Consider the following 19,163-nt stretch of genomic DNA (forward strand, 5'->3'; position numbering starts at 1 on the left):
ACTCTTTATAAATATACTATATTAAAGCTAAAAGTATAATTAAAAACATGTATTTAGACATTTTTTCGCATTGGGCTCTTCAAATCGGTGTAAATCGTATTTTTATCTGGGTGGCAAAGATAAAAAAAAAATATGTCGTGAATTAATCGCTTTATATCATATATACTAAAAATTTAAATTTTTTCTAACATTAATGGGTGTATTAAAGTTTCTAGATTATTTTGGTAAGTTTATGGACAGTCTAAATTAAAAACTGTATAAATGGGTAGCATTTTAATGGACTGATGTAAGTTGCTGTCACCTAGGACTTAAATGCAAATTTTCGGTGATAACGCACAAGGTCTACAGTGGTAAACTTTCGGTATGTTATTAAGCATAGGCAACTCTACCACAGTACAAAAATTCAGCTTTGGACAAATTGTTCACAGGTTGTCTTGGTTTCCTGGAGAACACGAAAGTCTACGCGGGGAAGGGCGGCTACCTGATCCGAGAATGAAGGATAAGGCGAGATGGGAAGCGATAAGAGCTGGTTGGGTGTCCGTGTTGGAGAGAGAGATAGAGAGAGAAAGGCGATATTGTGTAAGACCTTCGAAAGATTCCCGCTAGATGGCAGGCCTCAGAGCTGCAACATTTGACAACCTCCCCTCACAGAAGCTCTCTCGCCACTAACCTGCCAAATCTCACCCGCTAGCTTATATACGTGCTGGCTGGCCATACAGTAGTAATAAACAAGCATTTATGAAACACTTAAGCTCATTTCCAACAAATTCTGACGAATGACTGTTTTTTGTCCTGCACCAATCCCCTTAAGTGCCATTACGTGCGGGAAGACATTACCGATAACGATATAAAGCTTATTATGTGGGCATATATAAATAATAAAACAGTTACGATGGACGTTTTATTCTGACTAGATATTTCCCTCGAACAACTGTAGTTTGTCTTTTTCTCTAGGCTATTCCCGACGCGAGAAATTATTCCTTAGTTGACTTTGTGCCGGAAACTTAAACAACTCGTAGAACTGGAAAAAGATTATTTTCCAGAAAATGGCCGAGACGTTACGAAAACATGGCGTTCGTTTTGTCTGAGCCACGTTGAGTGCCATAACACTCCAAATAACAAGCATCACGTACGAACGTCAACAGAACGCAGATATTTTACTTTTCATGTAAAAATAAAAATTGAATATAGTGGTTGTTATTATAAGTGTTTTACTTGTAACCATTATGAGGATGATCTCCTTTTACTTCAAAAGTTAGTTTGTTTCAATTTCTCGTTCATTTAGTCGTAACTTTTTCTCCCGGAGCGCAGTTTACTGTGGGTCACACGCTCTTCCCAAGAGAGTACACGGAGCAACTATGCTACTAGCTGGGACAGTCCCACGAGAAAGTGAGACGTTCACTCGGAATGTCCTGAGAAAGCCAATAGTAAAGTTTCGCCAGGGGATTTCTGCTGGGCTCACAACAGTGCGACAGGCGCGATCAACGCGACACGAATATTTTTTTTTTTCCCAACCTAACACTTTCGACACATCTGGGACGACAAAGTGATAGACTCCCCGGTTAGCAAGTTTATGTGTTTCCATTGTGTTGGGTCGTGAAGTAGCTGAAGTGAGCGTCAGAAATTTATTCTCCAATGATAACTATATAATTAATTTGTTTATTTTTAAGTTTTTTTTTTTGTTTTCTAAATATGTTTGTGAAACATTAGTGCGATTTCTTTCGGAATAAAAATTAAATTTTGACTAAAAATATATTTTCCCAAAAAGGTCCATTGAAACTAAATTGTAAGCATCGATGGTTGTCGTGTTTGTAGTGCGAATGCGAATGTAATGGCAATGAACATGTTTGTTTCTGCTTGTCGCGTGGTTAAAAAAAAAAAAAAAAAAAAAAAAAAAAGTGTGTTCTCAATAATCATTAATCAATGTTTTGCCGTCACTCTGTCACGAGCGCACGAAGTTTCGGAACGCAGTCCATGCGGCCCGCTGCGGCGATGCGTCTCAGGAATAATGGGCCAAATGGAGGTCTCCTTCTTCACGGTGAAACCTAAACGTAAACACAGCTCCTCGTGCCTTTTTTTCAGTCGCCGACCATTATCGCCGTATTTCCTCTTTGCTTTCGGCGCCCAGAGAATTATTCTTTTTTTTGCCACCTGCTACCATTAACTTTCTCCACGCGGCGGGGAGCCATCAGACTCACTGGCTCGGAGACTCAACCCAGTCGGGCGTAGCGCCTCCGAGAAGCCTGGCTCGTCAGCCTGATGGATGGATGCGTGTGCGGAGGCGAGTTCAGAAACATGAATTTTATACTTATGCACGCGCGTTACAATTTATATATATAGGCCTACTCGGCGTAATAAAACACTAACATTAATTTTGCATGCAAATAATTATTAGACATAAAATAATAAAAGGACTGCAGTTGGGATACCATAAATTCCACAAATAAAACCATTTTAATAAATATTCAGTGTTCAATATTAATATAAACACGCGAATAAAATTTATTATTTATTTTAAAAGATTATTGAGATAAATTTTAATTATCAAATAAAAATCAATAGATTTGCTAGTGTTTACTCTAATATATTAATTTTAATTATTAATTAAATAACAATGTAATAATTTATAATGCAAATAAAATTATAGAAATACAATAACGTAACCTCACTTAGATAAATACACTTGAAAATTAACTTGAAATATGGCAACCATGCTAATTTCATTGCTACCAAGATAATTCAACTCCGTCATAAAATTTTGCAGGATATAAAAGTTTGTAATCATACTCAATACGCCACCCCGTTAATACACCATTCCATAAATGCTGAACTAATAATGTTCTGAAAATTACTTTTTTTATATAAAGCTGAAGAGTTTGTTTGTTTGTTTGAACGCGCTAATCTCAGGAACCACTGGTCCGATTTGAAAAATTCTTTCAATGTTGGATAGTACATTTATCGAGGAAGGCTATATGCTCAATAACATTAGGGATCCTTACTAAAAGTCCAATTTAGAATCAAATGCGTTGGAGGGGGTTAGATACAACATGCAGTACACGTACGAAGTGTGTGTTGACAATGCCGCAGGCGCTAGAAGTTTATTTCCTATTGCCTATTAACATTGTTGCCACGCACTAGATGCCTTATCATTCTTAATTTTCCCATACAAGTAAAAAACACCTGTGTGATATTAACAACAAAGCAATCAGTACCCTCAATAGAATACATAGAGATAGTGTGAGGTATATATGTAGATATAAAGAGATAAATACAGATAGAGAGATACATAGATATATAGGACTATAGATGTAGATAGAGATAAATATATATTTAGAGACATGGATAGATTATTTGTATATGTGTAACTACTTCAAAAATATTACAAAACAAAACTGAATGAGGCATTGCAATGCATGCCGAGCATTAGCTAGATAATGAAATCTTTTCAATATTAGTATTCCCTTATTTTTCAGTTTTTTTTTCTATATTGCTTTATAGAGTCTAGATTACATACAGACCAGGTAAATAACTATAAACTGTCAGAACGTCTGTCGGGATCTGAAAGTGATATAAATTATTTTGCACACTTGACATTCAAATTAAGAAGACAATTACTAACTAAATCTGATCTCTAAACAGTTCCCCTTCACCCTGTGTTCAGCCCGAGCAACGCTGGGTACTGCAGCTAGTGTTTGATAACTTTCTAAGTTTACCTAGTATTTAGAATTTAATTTTCGATGTTGGCAATTCTCCACCGCACATTTTTTTTTTTAGCGGCCATATTCCCTTCCCCCCCTGAGCCGCGCCAGTCGCCCCGGTGACGACCCCAGCCCACAGATGATGGCCTTGCCCTCTGCGACGACCCTCTCGTGTCAGGCACCGGGGCGACAGCAGCGCTGCCTCGTGGGCGCGCCCTCCTACCTCCAGCAGGTTGCATTGTTCGCCGCCAGGGGCGCGGCCAACCGCCGCGACACGACACACACACGCGGCATGTGCAGCCCACCTGTGCGACATTGCTGAGCGACTCGCTTCTTAAGCTGGGTTCACAGGCGAGTGCACAGCAGGCCAAGCGCACGGCTGTGAACACGCCCTATGTGAAATCTGTTCGCAATTGAAATATTACTGTTAATTCCATCCGATGAAATTTCAATATGCATGAGACATCTGTTGGCAGTGTCAATACCAAATGATTATCCCATAACATCTGACCAGCAATTTGTCAACACAGTTTTTCAACTTATAAATTAATTTAGGCTATGTAAAATATTTGTTAACCATTCCACAAGAAGCAGTTTTAATTACATTATATTTTAGTGATTTTTATAAGTAATAGCATTAATTATATTTTAAAGTATTAACACACTTGAGTATTTATAATATCTAAACCAACCCTTGCCACACTGATAAATATAAACAGATCTCTATTACCTCCAGTGGCATCCTACTATACATTCATTGGCTGTTGCGCCATGCGTAGGCTACGTAACAGAAATAAAGTATATAAATTTCCTTCATTTGCGAACGACATATCTCCCATACACGCTGCCGTTCTATGTACTACGGTCTTCCAGTAACTGGACAGGCCAGCTACCGTCTTCCAGTAACTGGACAGGCCAGCTACTGGACAGGCCAGCCACTGTCACGCCGACAGGTTCCGTGAAAAAAAAAAAAATGCTTTTTAGGCTCATTTAATCCCTGCATGGTCGGTTCTTGAATTTCCACGCCATTGCTTTTCATTTGAAACAATTTCTACTGATACATTCTCTGAATATTTCTTACAATAGGGAGGATTGATTAAAGAGCTTTTCATGGACATCAACCATTTTTTGTTTCCCCTGTACGTCACAACATGGACAATAAAAATCCAGGGCCGGTGCAAGGTAAATTGACGCCCTAGGCGAAAAACCTTAATGCCCCCCGCCCGGCGGACACCCGAAAAATTTTTTTCCTTGCCTCAAAATACATCACGTAAGCCTAAGATTTTGTCAACAATCAAATGTAAGCAGGCTTGTGTTTTTTTTCTTCTTTTTTTTACTTATTACAAATCATAAACAGGTCACCGTGGACTTTAAAATAATTACTTATATCAATATAAACATTCCAAACTGTTACAAAAATCCATTTTCATCCAGTTTCAATAATCGTTAAACATATCATATGAGCTGTTATGTGTCGTGCTGTGCCTCCCCCCAGCTACTTGGCGCCCTGGGCGGTTGCCTAGTTCGCCTATATGGACGCGCCGGCCCTGTAAAAATCAATACAAAAACACACGGGAAAACAAGCCAAAATCAGGCGATGTCAAATGTGTGAATGCCTGGACAGCGCAGAGAATTCCGTGGAAGGGGGTATCACGGCGCAGGCGAACGCGGTGGGCTGACAATGACGAATGCCTCGTCATCTCGGTTCCAGCACCGGACGAGAGATTTTTTTTTTTCCCTAACCTAACTAAAACTAAGTGTATTTTGGAGGGGTCCGGGTTAGGGAGGGACCTAGGTGCGTCTCAGGCCGAAGCCTATACGCCTAGTCATGCTGGGATTAGCCATGCAGGGAGAGGGTCGCGTGCATCGTGTGCTAGGAGGGGATTGGCCAGCCATGGCAACGATTGGCGCCATGTCTAACTCCCCTCACTCTTAAATCTAGACTATAACTAGAGATAGGTTGGGCCCAGGTAAAACCTGCATAGACACAGGGAAAACCCTGGGCACATTCATGCGGGATGACGGCCTCTCCGCCGGACGAGGAAGACACGTGGCAGGCCGGGTGGCTCGCGACACGACGCGACGCACGTGACGCGCTGCCTCGCACGCGCGCGAGAACCAGTCCCGCCGCGGCTCCCCGGGTCACGTGTCGAGGGGTCGGGGCGGCTCGTGTTGCTCCCGGACAGCTGCTGCTGCTGCTGCTGCGACAAGGCATTCCCCGACACCCGCGCGTGCTGCCCCCGCGCATTTCCGTCAGCGCCAAGGTCTTCTGCTTTCCTGGGCGGGTTTATCGTCAAATGCCTTTTTCCATTGGAGGATTTCTTAAAAAAAAATCCTTTTTTCATTGACGGTTTTCTTATAAAAATGCCTTTTTTCATTGGCGGATTTCTTATCAAATGCCTTTTTTCATTGGAGGATTTCTTAAAAAAAATCCTTTCTTCATTGACGGTTTTCTTATAAAAATGCCTTTTTTCTTTGGCGGATTTCTTATCAAATGCCTTTTTTCATTGGAGGATTTTTTATAGAAATGCCTTTTTTCATTGGTGGATTACTTATAAAAATGCCTTTTTTCATTGGTGGATTTCTTAGCAAATGCCTTTTTTCATCGGAGGATTTTTTTATAGAAATGCCTTTTTTCATTGGTGAATTTCTTATCAAATGCCTTTTTTCATTGGAGGATTTCTTATAAAAATGCCTTTTTTCATTGGCGGATTTCTTATCAAATGCCTTTTTTCATTGGAGGATTTTTTATAGAAATGCCTTTTTTCATTGGTGGATTACTTATAAAAATGCCTTTTTTCATTGGTGGATTTCTTAGCAAGTGCCTTTTTTCATCGGAGGATTTTTTTATAGAAATGCCTTTTTTCATTGGTGGATTTCTTATCAAATGCCTTTTTTCATTGGCGGATTTCTTATCAAATGCCTTTTTTCATTGGAGGATTTTTTATAGAAATGCCTTTTTTCATTGGCGGATTTCTTATCAAATGCCTTTTTTCATTGGAGGATTTCTTATAAAAATGCCTTTTTTCATTGGCAGATTTCTTATCAAATGCATTTGTTCATTGACGGTTCTCTTATAAAAATGCTTTTTTTCACTGGCGGATTTCTTATCAAATGCCTTTTTCATTGTGTTTTTTTTCCAGAACGAATAGATGTGGGCAGTGGCGACCAATCTATTAAAAAAAAAAAAAAGAGCGACCCGTGTGTTTTTGCAAAAAAAAACTGGTTGGACTGAAGGGAGATTTAGAACCGTTGGTAGTTATTCCGGGCAAACCACTGAGGGGTGTGAGGGGCGAGCATCGCTGTTCAGCCTCAGTCGGGAGACAGCGCTGGAAGCTGTCCATTGGACCACACACCATTTCCCGTATTTATAAACTACGCAATAAGCGCAAGCGCGAAAAATTTCAAAGACATCGTAATTACAGATAACTGGACCTTCGTGAAAAACCACGCCGTATTTCAACTTCCACTTCAATTTTATTTGTGTAAACAGGGTAAAAAGCACGCGTGGAAGAAATAAGGTGTACTTTTTTCACGAGTCCAATCAGTTTTAGAATTTTTTTTTTATGTTTTACTTGTATACCAAGATTATTCTTGTAGGTTTTATGTTCGAAGTAAGTGAACTCTGTACCTGTTAATTACGAAGATAACGAATAATTTACGAATATTCCTGGTTATTTTGAACACTGTTAGAAATTATAGTAAATTTACTGATTTTTCAACGAAGAATTTACCCCTGAAACAAACTAAGAGTTCTTCGTTAAGTCAGATAACTGAACTTCGTAGAAACTACACCTGAATGCGACTTCCAGTCGAATGATTCGTTGTAATCATGATAAACATAAGGGTGGAAGCAAAAAAGTTTTTTTTTTTTTTTGCTGTATATTCAACAAGATTCTGAATGTTTAGTTCATATAATAAGTTTATTTTTTGTCGATACATGTTCAAAAATAAGTCAACACACTACCGTAAATTTCTGAAGTTTAACCGTCACTGGTTACAAATTATCAAAGGATCTTCGTAAATTCTATGTGAAAATTTGGAACAGTGTAACCAACGTCGTCGGGTAAATTTTAACTCGGAAGTTGTGACCAGCGAGAGCGCCCGGGCGTGCCAGGGAATAAACCGACAGCTTCTCGAAGAGCGAGTTGTCGCTTTGTGTGTGTGTGTCGGGGGGGGGGGTGGAGGAGAGAGAGAGAGAGAGAGAGAGAGAGAGAGCCGCGAAGCCTCCCACGGATCTCCCGAGATGACAATCCGAGCGATCGTGTCGCGGAATTCATTACCGGGCGTGGCCCGGGCGGGGTCTGCTGTAGGAGGCTCCGGTGTTAATATTTAAATTCGCCCTCCGGTCTGTCGGAAAGCAGGTGCGCGCGGCTCCGAGAAGTTCCCTGCGAGGCTCAGCGAGGTAGCAAGGAACACTTTAAATGATTCATGAGTACGTCGGTATAGGAGATAAGGTAGAACTGCAAATCCGGACTAGCGGGGGGAAGAGACAGAAAAAATAAAGAAGAAGAACGAATGAAACTTTGATGGAAGACTCCGTTTCCAACTTATTTCCCGAGCTTTTGATGCAGGAGAGAACTCGGTTGAAACCGGATACGCCATGAATGTTAGCTACTTGCGGGAAAGAAATCTGCAAATGAACGACGTGGTTCAAAGATTTCGTCTGCCTACGCAAACTGAGACTAACGTATAGCTATTCACTGCAAACGTTTTATTTTATTTTTAGAACTGCTTGATTTACGAATTATGCATACGTAGAAAACTCTTGAAAGTCTCAGTCACAGTCTTGACTGTGTTACCGTATTTTTTCGTCTCTTAACTTTTACATTTCTCTTCCATCTAAAAGCCACGAATTGTTAGAATTTATTTGGTTGAAAAGCATACTTACACGTGAATGTCTTTGTGTTTTTTTCTGGTGGCTACAAGACTATTCCCTTGGCACGTTTTTTCAATATGACCTTGTATGATCCTTGCAACCAAGACGTTCTCTCAGAGCTGACGTTATCGAAGCACGTACAGCACTGGGAAGAGCCCTCTGCTCTCGCAAACAAATCAACTAATGAAAAAGCAACAGCAGCTCAAGGATTCGGGGAATACTCGGAAAATGAGCCGATCAAACGGCCAACCCCAAATCACACCACTGGATTCGTTTAAGAATTATTCTCCAAATTTACATTATGAACTTTTCAAATTCAACCAATTCTTAAACTTCAAACACACAAACTGGTATTGGTTGCTGGGGCAACAGTCACTGATGAAAACACCTCTTTAATTCAAGTAGGTTACAATCCCTCAAAACTGCATTGCTTTTATGATATAATAAATCAAACATTTTATTTCTGTAAATTCGGTAGTTAAGTAATGCCACACAATTGAACCTAAGCAAAGGAATCACAGCGTGTGGGAAACACACGTTCGTGTAATCTGTGTCGGTATATGTTATTCTGTGTAGAGTTGTGTTGAACTGTGTCGCGCTGTGTTGAGCTGTGCTGCTCTGTGTTTAGCTGTGATGCTCTGAGTTGTTCTAAGTCGCTCTGTGTTGAGATATGTCACTCTGTGTCGCTCTGTGTTGCTCTGTGTAGAGTTGTGTTGAGCTGTGTCGCGCTGTGATGAGCTGTGCTGCTCTGTGTTTAGCTGTGATGCTCAGAGTTGATCTATGTCGTTCTGTGTTGAGATATGTCGCTCTGTGTCGCTCTGTGTTGAGCTGTGCCGCTCTGTGTTGAACTCTGTCGCTCTGTGCTGAGCTGTGTCGAGCTGTGAGCACGCACGCGCAGAGATCACGCACGCGAGCGCCTCGCCTTGTTAACGAATGCGTGCCCCAGGACTGCTCGTAAACAACGCGCCGCCAATCAGCATACGCGCGCCGTGTCAAAGCGACTCGAATAACAAGTTCCGCGGCCCGCCGCATATGGCGGCGCACTCTCCGGGAAACGCCCACGTGATGGTTGTTCAAGGCCTCCAGTTGTAACTGCCAGAGAACAGTGCGATAAAGCACTGACGAGGCTTTACTTACAAGACTCTCCATAAAATCACTCACTGTTTCAATTGCATTTAAGGGATACAAGTGGCAATGATTGGTTCCAAGGTGCGTTAGGTATTCGATCGCGATCGATGCAACCTTAGAGCCAATGACTGTACAAAAATTATATAAAATATTACACGCATATCAGTGCGTATCTTAGAAAAAAAATAATATTACACTTGTCAAGCGATGAGGGAAAATTATCTTGCTCGTTGAGTTTCTTAAGAATACAGCTTTTATGGCTGCCGAAACGATGGAATGTATCTCTTATTATTTATCCGAATGTACCTGTATTACAATGGTTGACAAATTAACTTCCACCCCTTTGACCTAAATATTTTAATAATCACTACTTTTTGAGAAATCAAAAAAAAAGGGGGTTGTCTGTAAAGTCGGTTTACGGACGATAATTTTTCGTGAATACGTCATAAGAATACATTGATGAAAAATTGCATACTTTTTAATTTTCAAATATTATTTACAGTTTTTGCAAATTTAATTTTCAATAATTTGTTTCAAATATAATCACGAACAATTAGTTAAAAAGCCCGCCTTAACCTGTTTGATATTATAGAAGATTTTCTCGCACGGTGGTTGGCCGGTTCTTGCACGCTCGGCTCAGGCGTAACGTGACACTTTTTCGTCCGTGCAGCCGGCGTTCATCGATTTATAAGACGTTATCACGTCAAAAAAAAAGTGTTTAATGTATACTTAGATGATAGAGCGGCGTGCGCGGTGCCGTAAGAGCCTGTCACGTTACTGTCAGCGGTGAACTAGGGTCTCCTCTGCCGGCCTCGCCACCTGGCATGCCTGCGGTGTGCAGAGACCACCTGTGCTATTTCCGGCCGAGGTGCTGTCACAGCTTAGAAACACACTTCTTAGTAACACACAGGATCAACTTTTCTATGCAATAACTCTCTGAGTTATGACGTTTCTAAGTTGTGTGTTTCAGCGTTGTATGTTTCTAAAGAAACGTGTTTCTAAGTTATGACAGTTCTGAGTGACGGCTTTATAAATATTGATATTTCTACGTTGTGAGTTTCGGTGTTGTGTGTTTCTAAGTTATGAAATCTAAAAGTTATGACGTTTTTAAATTGCGTGTTTCGGCGTAGTGTGTTTCTAAGTTAAGTGTTTCTAAGTTTTGACAGTTTTAAGTTGCGTGTTTCTAAGTTATGATTGTTCTAACTTATGACAGTTCTAAGTTAGGTGGCCTTTTTTAAAATTATAAACTAATATCTTTGGACTTTATTTGCGAAAATAGTTTCTGGTAAACCAACAAGAATATGTAAATTGTAAACTACTTTATAGTGTGATGATATACGGGTTGCTGTCATAACTTAGAAACATTGAACTTAAAAAAACACTCAAGATATAAGTTTCTAAGTTGTGCCTGTTCTAACTTACATGCTTCTAAGTTATGACGATTCTAGTTGTGTGGTTAGGCGTTCCTTTTTCTGTTTTTCTAAGCTATGGCAGATCTTAGTTGTGTGTTTATAAGTAAAAGAAATTCTAAATTCTAATTTAAAAAGTTATGTGGATTTTTTTTTCTCGAGATTTTAAGTTTGACTGTTCTAAGTTATGTGTGGATCCCATTATGTACCTATATAAAACTAATGGTTATCTGAACAAGCTAATATTGTAGTCTCCCAAATTATGAAAAGCATGAACTTAAAAACCGTATTAATTTCGTATTTTCCTCAGCATTGTGGTAGAAAATTTGCAATATATTGCGTTACTTGTACAGCATTACAGTAAATTATTACGGCAACTAGTTTCCGAAACACTTCCGAGTGAAAACGTACACAAATTTTTGGTTTTCTATGAAGCCACTGTCTCGTCAGTAAAGTTATAGTGAAACAAGTGCTGAGCCTAAAGTTGAGGCTTCTCCGGCAGGTATAACGTGTATCAGCGGCGGCCGTGTGTAGTGTTGCCAGCTGCGCCGGGCTTGTTCGCGACTGTACACCCGCAGACACCGGACTGTACACGACCAGTCTCAAGCAAGCGGCGAGGAGACAGCTGCACTCTTGGCGTGTGATCGAATGCAGAACTGCTTCCCGCTGCTTACCTCGCTCTGCAACCAACCCTCCACAAGCAGGGACGCACCACAACGCCGAAATACCACAACGCCGAAATGCCAAATTGACAACTACGACAGCTAGAAAACTGCTGTGTACCACTAACTCCGAAAAATGTCATTGCAGGACTGCCACAAAGGTTAGGTTAGGTTAGACTAGGTTAGGTTAGACTAGGTTAGGTTAGGATAGGCTAGGTTAAGTTAGGTTAGGTTATATTACGTTAAGTAAGGTTAGGTTTGATTGTGGTATTTCGGCGTTAAGGTACATTTAAGAAACACACACAAATTCATTCAGTTGTTATTTCGGCGTTCTGGTACACAGGAGTTTTCTAGCAGTCGGCGTTGTGGTTAATTTTGACATTCGGCGTTATGGTATTTCTGCGTTGTGGTAACGACCCTCCACAAGCCAACAATGGCAATGTTAAAGATGAATTGCAAATCATGCAATATAGTATCAGCCACGTTTATTTTTTTGATTCGTAACATCTTACCTCTCGGTACACGGCCTTTGGTAGGTATAATTTCGTAAGTGCGACGGAAGTAAATGTGTAACAACCTTGTTGCTGCCATCTGTGGTGAATGGCGTGAACAAATGTTCACAAAGACAAGGGTTAACTTTAAATTATTAACTGTTTAATAAATTTTAACAAGCTAAGCAATATTTAAAAAATATATATCCAAAGCCCGGTTTAGTATTATTTCAAGTCTTGTTCGCTTTTATTGGAGCCGTTTCATTATATATATATATATATATATATATATATATATATATATATTAGGTCTGCTAATAAAATGATTCAATAGTCGACGTACCTGCTCCGGCAGCGAATTCTAGCGGCGGGTGCGAAAATTACGTGTGATTCGCGTCAAGAAATTTAGTTGAAAACACAATTTGCGTAGATATACGTACTTATCACGCTCGGCAAAATTTTAAAGAATTCTACGTTTAATTTCGTGACCGAGTTTCGTATTATAAGAGTTTTTAAACTTGAGAACACAAGAATTTGTTCGTTACCGAGGTTAGATATTACATGTCACTGGCGAGTACTGAAGAACTCGTTCACATAATTTTTTTTAACTAAATTTATTCTTGTTTTTCAATAACATATACCAAAATATAAAAGTCCACATATAAAAAAGAGAGCTTATATTTCCGAGAAAAGTAGGCTAAATTTAATACATATTATTAATTCCTCTATATTTAATCACCCACCTCAGATGTATAATTATTGTCGCCGGTTGATATAGAACAAGCAATACAATTTAGAAAAAAAAGAAATATTTCTAATGGTTTGTGTATCAGTTTGTTCGAATCCAACCGCTCGATTCTTGGAATGAATTTATCGCTTGGTGTTATTGAAAGGTTGATGAAGTAGCGAGAGCTTGCAGTCTCCCCTCAGGGGAAAACCATTCATAACCCGTCCACAAGAACACGTGCGTATTCTCCGTGACGTGTGCCTCGAAGGAACTTCTTCATCACATCGGTTCGAGGAGATGCGTGTAATCTTTATGAGGCTGTTAATTCCTCGCCGAACCCACCTTTGCGTATAGCTCTGGCGTGGCAGCGATTACAGTCCGTGCGATTCTGTGTAATTGATGAATGCCCAGCGAACTTTCAAGGTCACTTAACTCGTAAAACGTAATCAGGGAGAAGCGAGAAGGAGGTGCAAACACAGAGTAGATCCTTACTGGCTCGCTCATGGCAAAAAAAAAAAAAAAAAAACTCCCCCTACTCAGTACACAGAAAAAAAAATTGTATGTACTTTTACAAAAGATTCCTTTGGAAACAGTTCGTGATACTACAAGAAAGATATTGTAAATTTATACAGCACACGGCTGTGGTTATTTTTGCATATATGAAAAACGTTTTTCGAGATAATAATGATTATTTCTTACGAAAATTGTCGCATGTTTTTATTTTTTAACTGATGTTTCATTCAAGCAAGATTTTTCAAACCATTGAAAAGACAATCGATTTTTTTTTTTGCTTTACGGTGCCTTTTAATACTGGAAAGCTATGATAGGTGCGCTGACAGTACACATGCTCCTTAAATAAACCTAGCCAACCACGATACACATACAATTCTACATAGTTTAAGCACACATCACGAAATGTGCATGGTTGTAATAATAATGAAGGACGGCTTGAGATGATCCGGCCCGCCCCTGAGCTGGCTGGATCCTGTCAGGGGCGAGCGCGGGTGGAGGAGGCTGTCGAAAGTATGTATCCCCCCTCCGCGCCCAGAGACCTTGAAGGCTCTCTCCATTGTCGCCGGAGCTACCCGCCCAGGGACGTCATCCGCGGGGTCACGAGGCCGGCGCTTTGATCTGGCCGCGGGGGGGTCGACGTACCGGCGCAGGGGGGGCGCGGAAGACTGCCATAATGTAAGTTAGGGGTGGGTTGCAGAGTATCAAGTAACTGATACATGCCTGTATCAAGTACTGCAAACGAGTACACTATTCAAGTATCAAGTACTTTAGTATCAGTTTAGAATTCACCTGGAACAACACCACGGCCAATGTGCGCAGAACCCGACGACGGTCACTTTGGCGGCGCGACGAATAAGGGATAAAGAAGGGAAAGAATGTAGGTACGCTCAGTACTCAGTGCGTGCTTCTTGCGAATAGTTAAGACCCAGATTACTAAAGGCGTGGAAAGAGAACACCGATACCTTTTTTCGACTACGAAGAATGTAGAATGAGAAAACTGATACCTTTTTACGAAGAACGTGGAAAGAGAAAACATACCTTTTTACGCTGGTGATGACGGCACAGAGGATGTGTAACCTGTAACGAGAATGCTGATACCGTGTTGCTTCCTGGGACCGCTACTGCTGTAGCTGATACAGAAGTATCAGCTACTTGTAACCAGTACATTACTGTATCAGTAACTTGTAGGAACAGATACCGAAAATTGCTGTAACAACCCACCTCTAATGTAAGTATTCCGCCTGGCCTCTTCGGAAAAGGCGGAAAAGAACCATAACGGAAATCTGCCAATACGTTCAAAGGACGAGACGGAATTCCGCCATATTTTCGTATATACACTCCCATGGAAAGAGTACAGCGGCATTGCCCTCGAAATTGTGTACCTATAGAACACTTGGTAGGTAGCGCTGTTAACCCTCTAGCTGTTTCTCAGGTTAACTTTAAAGCTTGCAGATAGCGCTTCTGGCGGTGATGGTTGCAATTACAAATAACGTCCAGATAGCGGACGAGAAAAACGAAATGTTTCCAAAAAAAAATCCTTTAAACTGTCGAATCAAATTGAATTTCAGTTTTTTCGTGCCTTACGACACATTAACACAAGACATACCCTGATGCATATCAATAACTTTACGACAAAACAGAAAAACAACACAGCACACAGATAAATAAATATTGATAAAGTTCATATTAACTAATTGGTTACTTTGGTTAAAAAAAAAGAAACTAAAATGGAGTATAAAAAATAAATATTTTAAATAACGTTTTGCTTAAGTTTTTTACCAATGAATGTTTCTAGATTATTCAAAAAGTTATAATTTTTTACAAATTTTATAGTTACTAATTGTTTCAAAAGTCACTGATTCCACAATTGCAAGTTGAAATTCTTAATCCAAACCGAGATATGTCTGAAGCATCAAAAATGGTAATAAAACGTATGTGTATCACTGATTAAACGTCTAGTAAATAAAACATGCAAATTAATTTTTTATAGGAATGTAGCATATTTAAAAGGCTGAAATTTTAAAATATTAATTTAATAATTTTTTTCTGAATACTTTCAACTCTATTACAACAAAATTAGTTATTTAATTCCAAATTACGACACAATATTCTACTTCATAGCTAATCAATTTGAAGAACAAAGTAGGCCTATACAATCAGGTATTGATGCAGAGAAAGTTATAAATTTAGTTAGACCTAAGATCTTCAAGTGCAAATAATAGTATTATCTACATGTTGGTGAAAAATAAAAATGTGAACACCACGTTAAATGTCATTTCTTACTATGTGATAATTCTAATTAATTGAATTAGTTTTTTTTACTAAATGTTATAAAATAGATGCTAATGTAATTCAGAGACGTATGTAAATATCTTGCTGAATAGTTTCACAAACATATTTCCTTTAGCATCTTTTCTTGATCAATTTCGATTACAGTTGGGATATCATTTCTTAAATATTAAAGAGTACTTGAGATAAACTACTACTCTGTGGAACATCTAATACCATGAAATTGCATTTGCAAATTTGACTGCAAAGTGCATATTTTAAGATCATTAAAACATATACATACACATAATACTGTGTGTGTTAAAGACGATCTTCCTGATTGAAAACTACGTGGTTTTTCAGAAATAATATTTTTAGGAATAAAATTCATGTGGCTATAAATTTTTTTTTTCGTCAAAAACGTCTAAAATACTACATAACAGAGGTATAGGTCAATAGTTAGTGACTAAAATTTAACTGTCAATAATACTTCAAGAAAATATATACCGATTAATGGTTGAACACACAACATTAATGTTGGAATGATAATCCTACAGTTACTAAAAACTAAAAAAAAAAAAAAAAAAAAAAAAAATATATAATATTTTTGCAAAACTCCGTTCCCCCGGAGAAACCCCCGGAATGGCCACCGCATGGGGAGCCCAAGAAAAGAAACGGGCTCCCCATTTGGAAGCCACCTGGAAGGTTTTTTTCTGTTCCACCCACCGTTTCTTTGGTAGCCTGACTTGTTACAAGGGATTGTATTCCTACCAGAGAAAATGCCACCATTTTGTCTGGGCAATCCACCTTGGAGGAGCCGGGGCGCGAACCCGGGTCCTACAAGTCACAAGGCAGGCGCTCTACCCCCAGAACCAGAGTGGTAGAGCGACAACTTGCAGTCTTCTTAACACTGACATGATGTTATTCCACGAGTTTACTGTAGTTTCGTGTGTCATCAACACGTGCAGTACGTGCAGTAACATCTAACCTCGATAGCGAACAAATTTATGTGTTCTTATGTTCTTCGTCCAACATGAATAGTGTAATTTCATAACATTGAAATATAATTTGTATAACTAGTCTGGCAATTTTTAGTTGATTTCTGCAAACAAACTTACATTCCAGCTGAACAATAATTATATAGAAATATAGACTAGTAAAAACATATGTAAGAGCTTGCACTGTCGATGATGGTAAAGTTATTTTGAAATAAATGTTAGATATTAAATGCGTGTGTTTAGTTAAAATATGGGTGTGCTTACAAGCATGAAGTTATTGTATAAACATTTTACTTATTTTGTTTTAAAGCCACAGAAAAGTTAACTTTTTTATATTACTTTTGGCTTTCTTTCGTTTTACCGTTCTTAACTTGTGCAGCTAATACTGGAAAGCTATTCCAACAACTGTGTGCAAATAACTAGATATTGGAGGTACTGGGGCAACACGAAGCATAAATGGTAAAACTATTTTGTAGTGATACTGTTATTTTCATGTAAACGTACAAATTAACTTAATATATAAGTTTACATGAATATTTCTGTTCCATTTACAAAGAAAATTTACGGTGCACAACGGCAAACCGAATAACTCAACGCTGAAACTTAACAGATAAAAATTGAAAAAATAAAACGGATATACAGAGACGCACAGGTGAACCCAGCGATGCTACAAAACAGCGACGACAGCACAGATGAACGCTGTAAGCAACAGTTGAGCGACAAAACAGATATTTTGAAAACCACAACGATGGTAGCACAGAATGACACAGAATGTTTTTCCCAAGACAACAGTTGCGACGTTTCGGGAGAGAGATCTATTCCCTTCTTAAGGTACAAACAGACTGAGGTTTCTCAATACATACAGTTTAATGAGTAATAGTGTATGTCCGAAACTACTTCTTGAATTCATTTACCTATTATTTAAGATGTTGTTTGTCGGTTTAAATTTTATTTAATGAACTACACTGTTTTTGAAATTCACTTAGATACTGATTTTCTTTAAACAGATTTGTATTTTGATTTGTTTTATGTGTATATTTGTTTACACTTCTATTAACAAGGCACAGGTATAAGTGCAGAGAAGCTTACTCAAAAGAGGAAACTGTTTCTGTAACAATAAGTGTCAAGAACGTAGTAAAAAAAAGGGGGTGTCCAGATTTGTTTCGACAAAACAATTTTATTTTACAAAATTTACAATGGCATAAGTTTCAAAAGCACTTAAGGGATCGTCAAATAGCCTAAAAATTTATTTTCAAGCATTATCTTTGTAAAAGAGTTTCCAGATGATTGACTGGCTTCTGTCCTCCCCTTCCACAAATATTGTTTACACCCATGGTAAATGTGTTAACAAAATCACATGTAGTTACGCACACTACTACACGATATACTCAAAAGACGTGAATTAAAATGTTCGTCACTGTAATTTATGATAGTTGTACTTATAATATTAGATGTCAATAATTTTTCAAGACAGCTTCTCTGAGAACAATATTTGCAATTCGAATAGACTTCTCGAATAATTTAAACATTTGATATTCGTCTCGAATCAAAAAGCTACAGTAATATTCGCTTAGGCGTACCCGATACAGTAATATGGGAAATTTTCCATGGATCCGTGATATCAATCCTAAATTTTATTAGGAAACAGTCAAACGCGTAGGAAATGGTAAATGTGCCACACAGTTGTCTAGGTTAGTGATGACGACTGGAGAACCGCTTAAATAATCTTACGGCAAATAAATATCCTTCGGTATTCTGTCGCGTGTTGGTGTTTTACACTTGTAGAATAAGTAATCTGCGGACATGGTTCGGAAGCAATTATACTCTCGCATAAATATTGAACTTTAGTGTTATGCTAAATATTCTTAGACTATTTTTTTAAATATAAATACTGCTTTTAAAAGTAGTGTTTTTCGTGTATGCATCGCATGCCAGATCCTACATACATTCATTAGCAATCCTACATAGCAATACGACGTGAAAAACTGTTGTAAGGAATGTAATATTTCTTCACATGTACCTAGCCCACGGATCAGTTCCAGACACGATATCTGTCTGGCACTAGGAAGAATGAAGCCGGCCTTCGCCGGTGAGAGCTGACACTAGGGACAGATCTCTCATGGCCAGTTGCACCATTGGAGTTCGAGCGTGATCTACCGTCAGAAACCGGTCTGATCTTGGTTCGGCCACAATTATTCCTGTTGCACTATTGTGTTCTTAGCGCTGAACGAAGATCACAGGGAACCTCTATATTAACGGACACTCTGGGAGGTTCATGGACAATGATCTCAGATCAACACTGCGTGAGCAGACATGTTCGGAATTTATGCAGGTTATTATAATCCGACGTAAATATTAGAGCTTTTTTTTTTTTTTTTGACAAAATTTTA

The 19,163-nt window shown here is 38.9% G+C and overlaps 1 protein-coding gene across 1 annotated transcript in view; it reads right to left on the reverse strand.

Moving 5' to 3' along the window:
- Positions 1 to 19,163, reverse strand: part of LOC134541825 (mucin-2-like) — a 68,433-nt gene that overhangs the window by 14,878 nt on the left and 34,392 nt on the right. The window contains exon 5 of the mRNA XM_063385520.1: positions 5,749 to 5,932. Within this exon, the coding sequence (XP_063241590.1) occupies positions 5,749 to 5,932 (184 nt within the window). The remainder of the gene's footprint in view (positions 1 to 5,748; positions 5,933 to 19,163) is intronic.

This window comes from Bacillus rossius, assembly GCF_032445375.1.
Source record: "Bacillus rossius redtenbacheri isolate Brsri chromosome 4 unlocalized genomic scaffold, Brsri_v3 Brsri_v3_scf4_2, whole genome shotgun sequence".
Lineage (NCBI taxonomy): Eukaryota > Metazoa > Arthropoda > Insecta > Phasmatodea > Bacillidae > Bacillus > Bacillus rossius.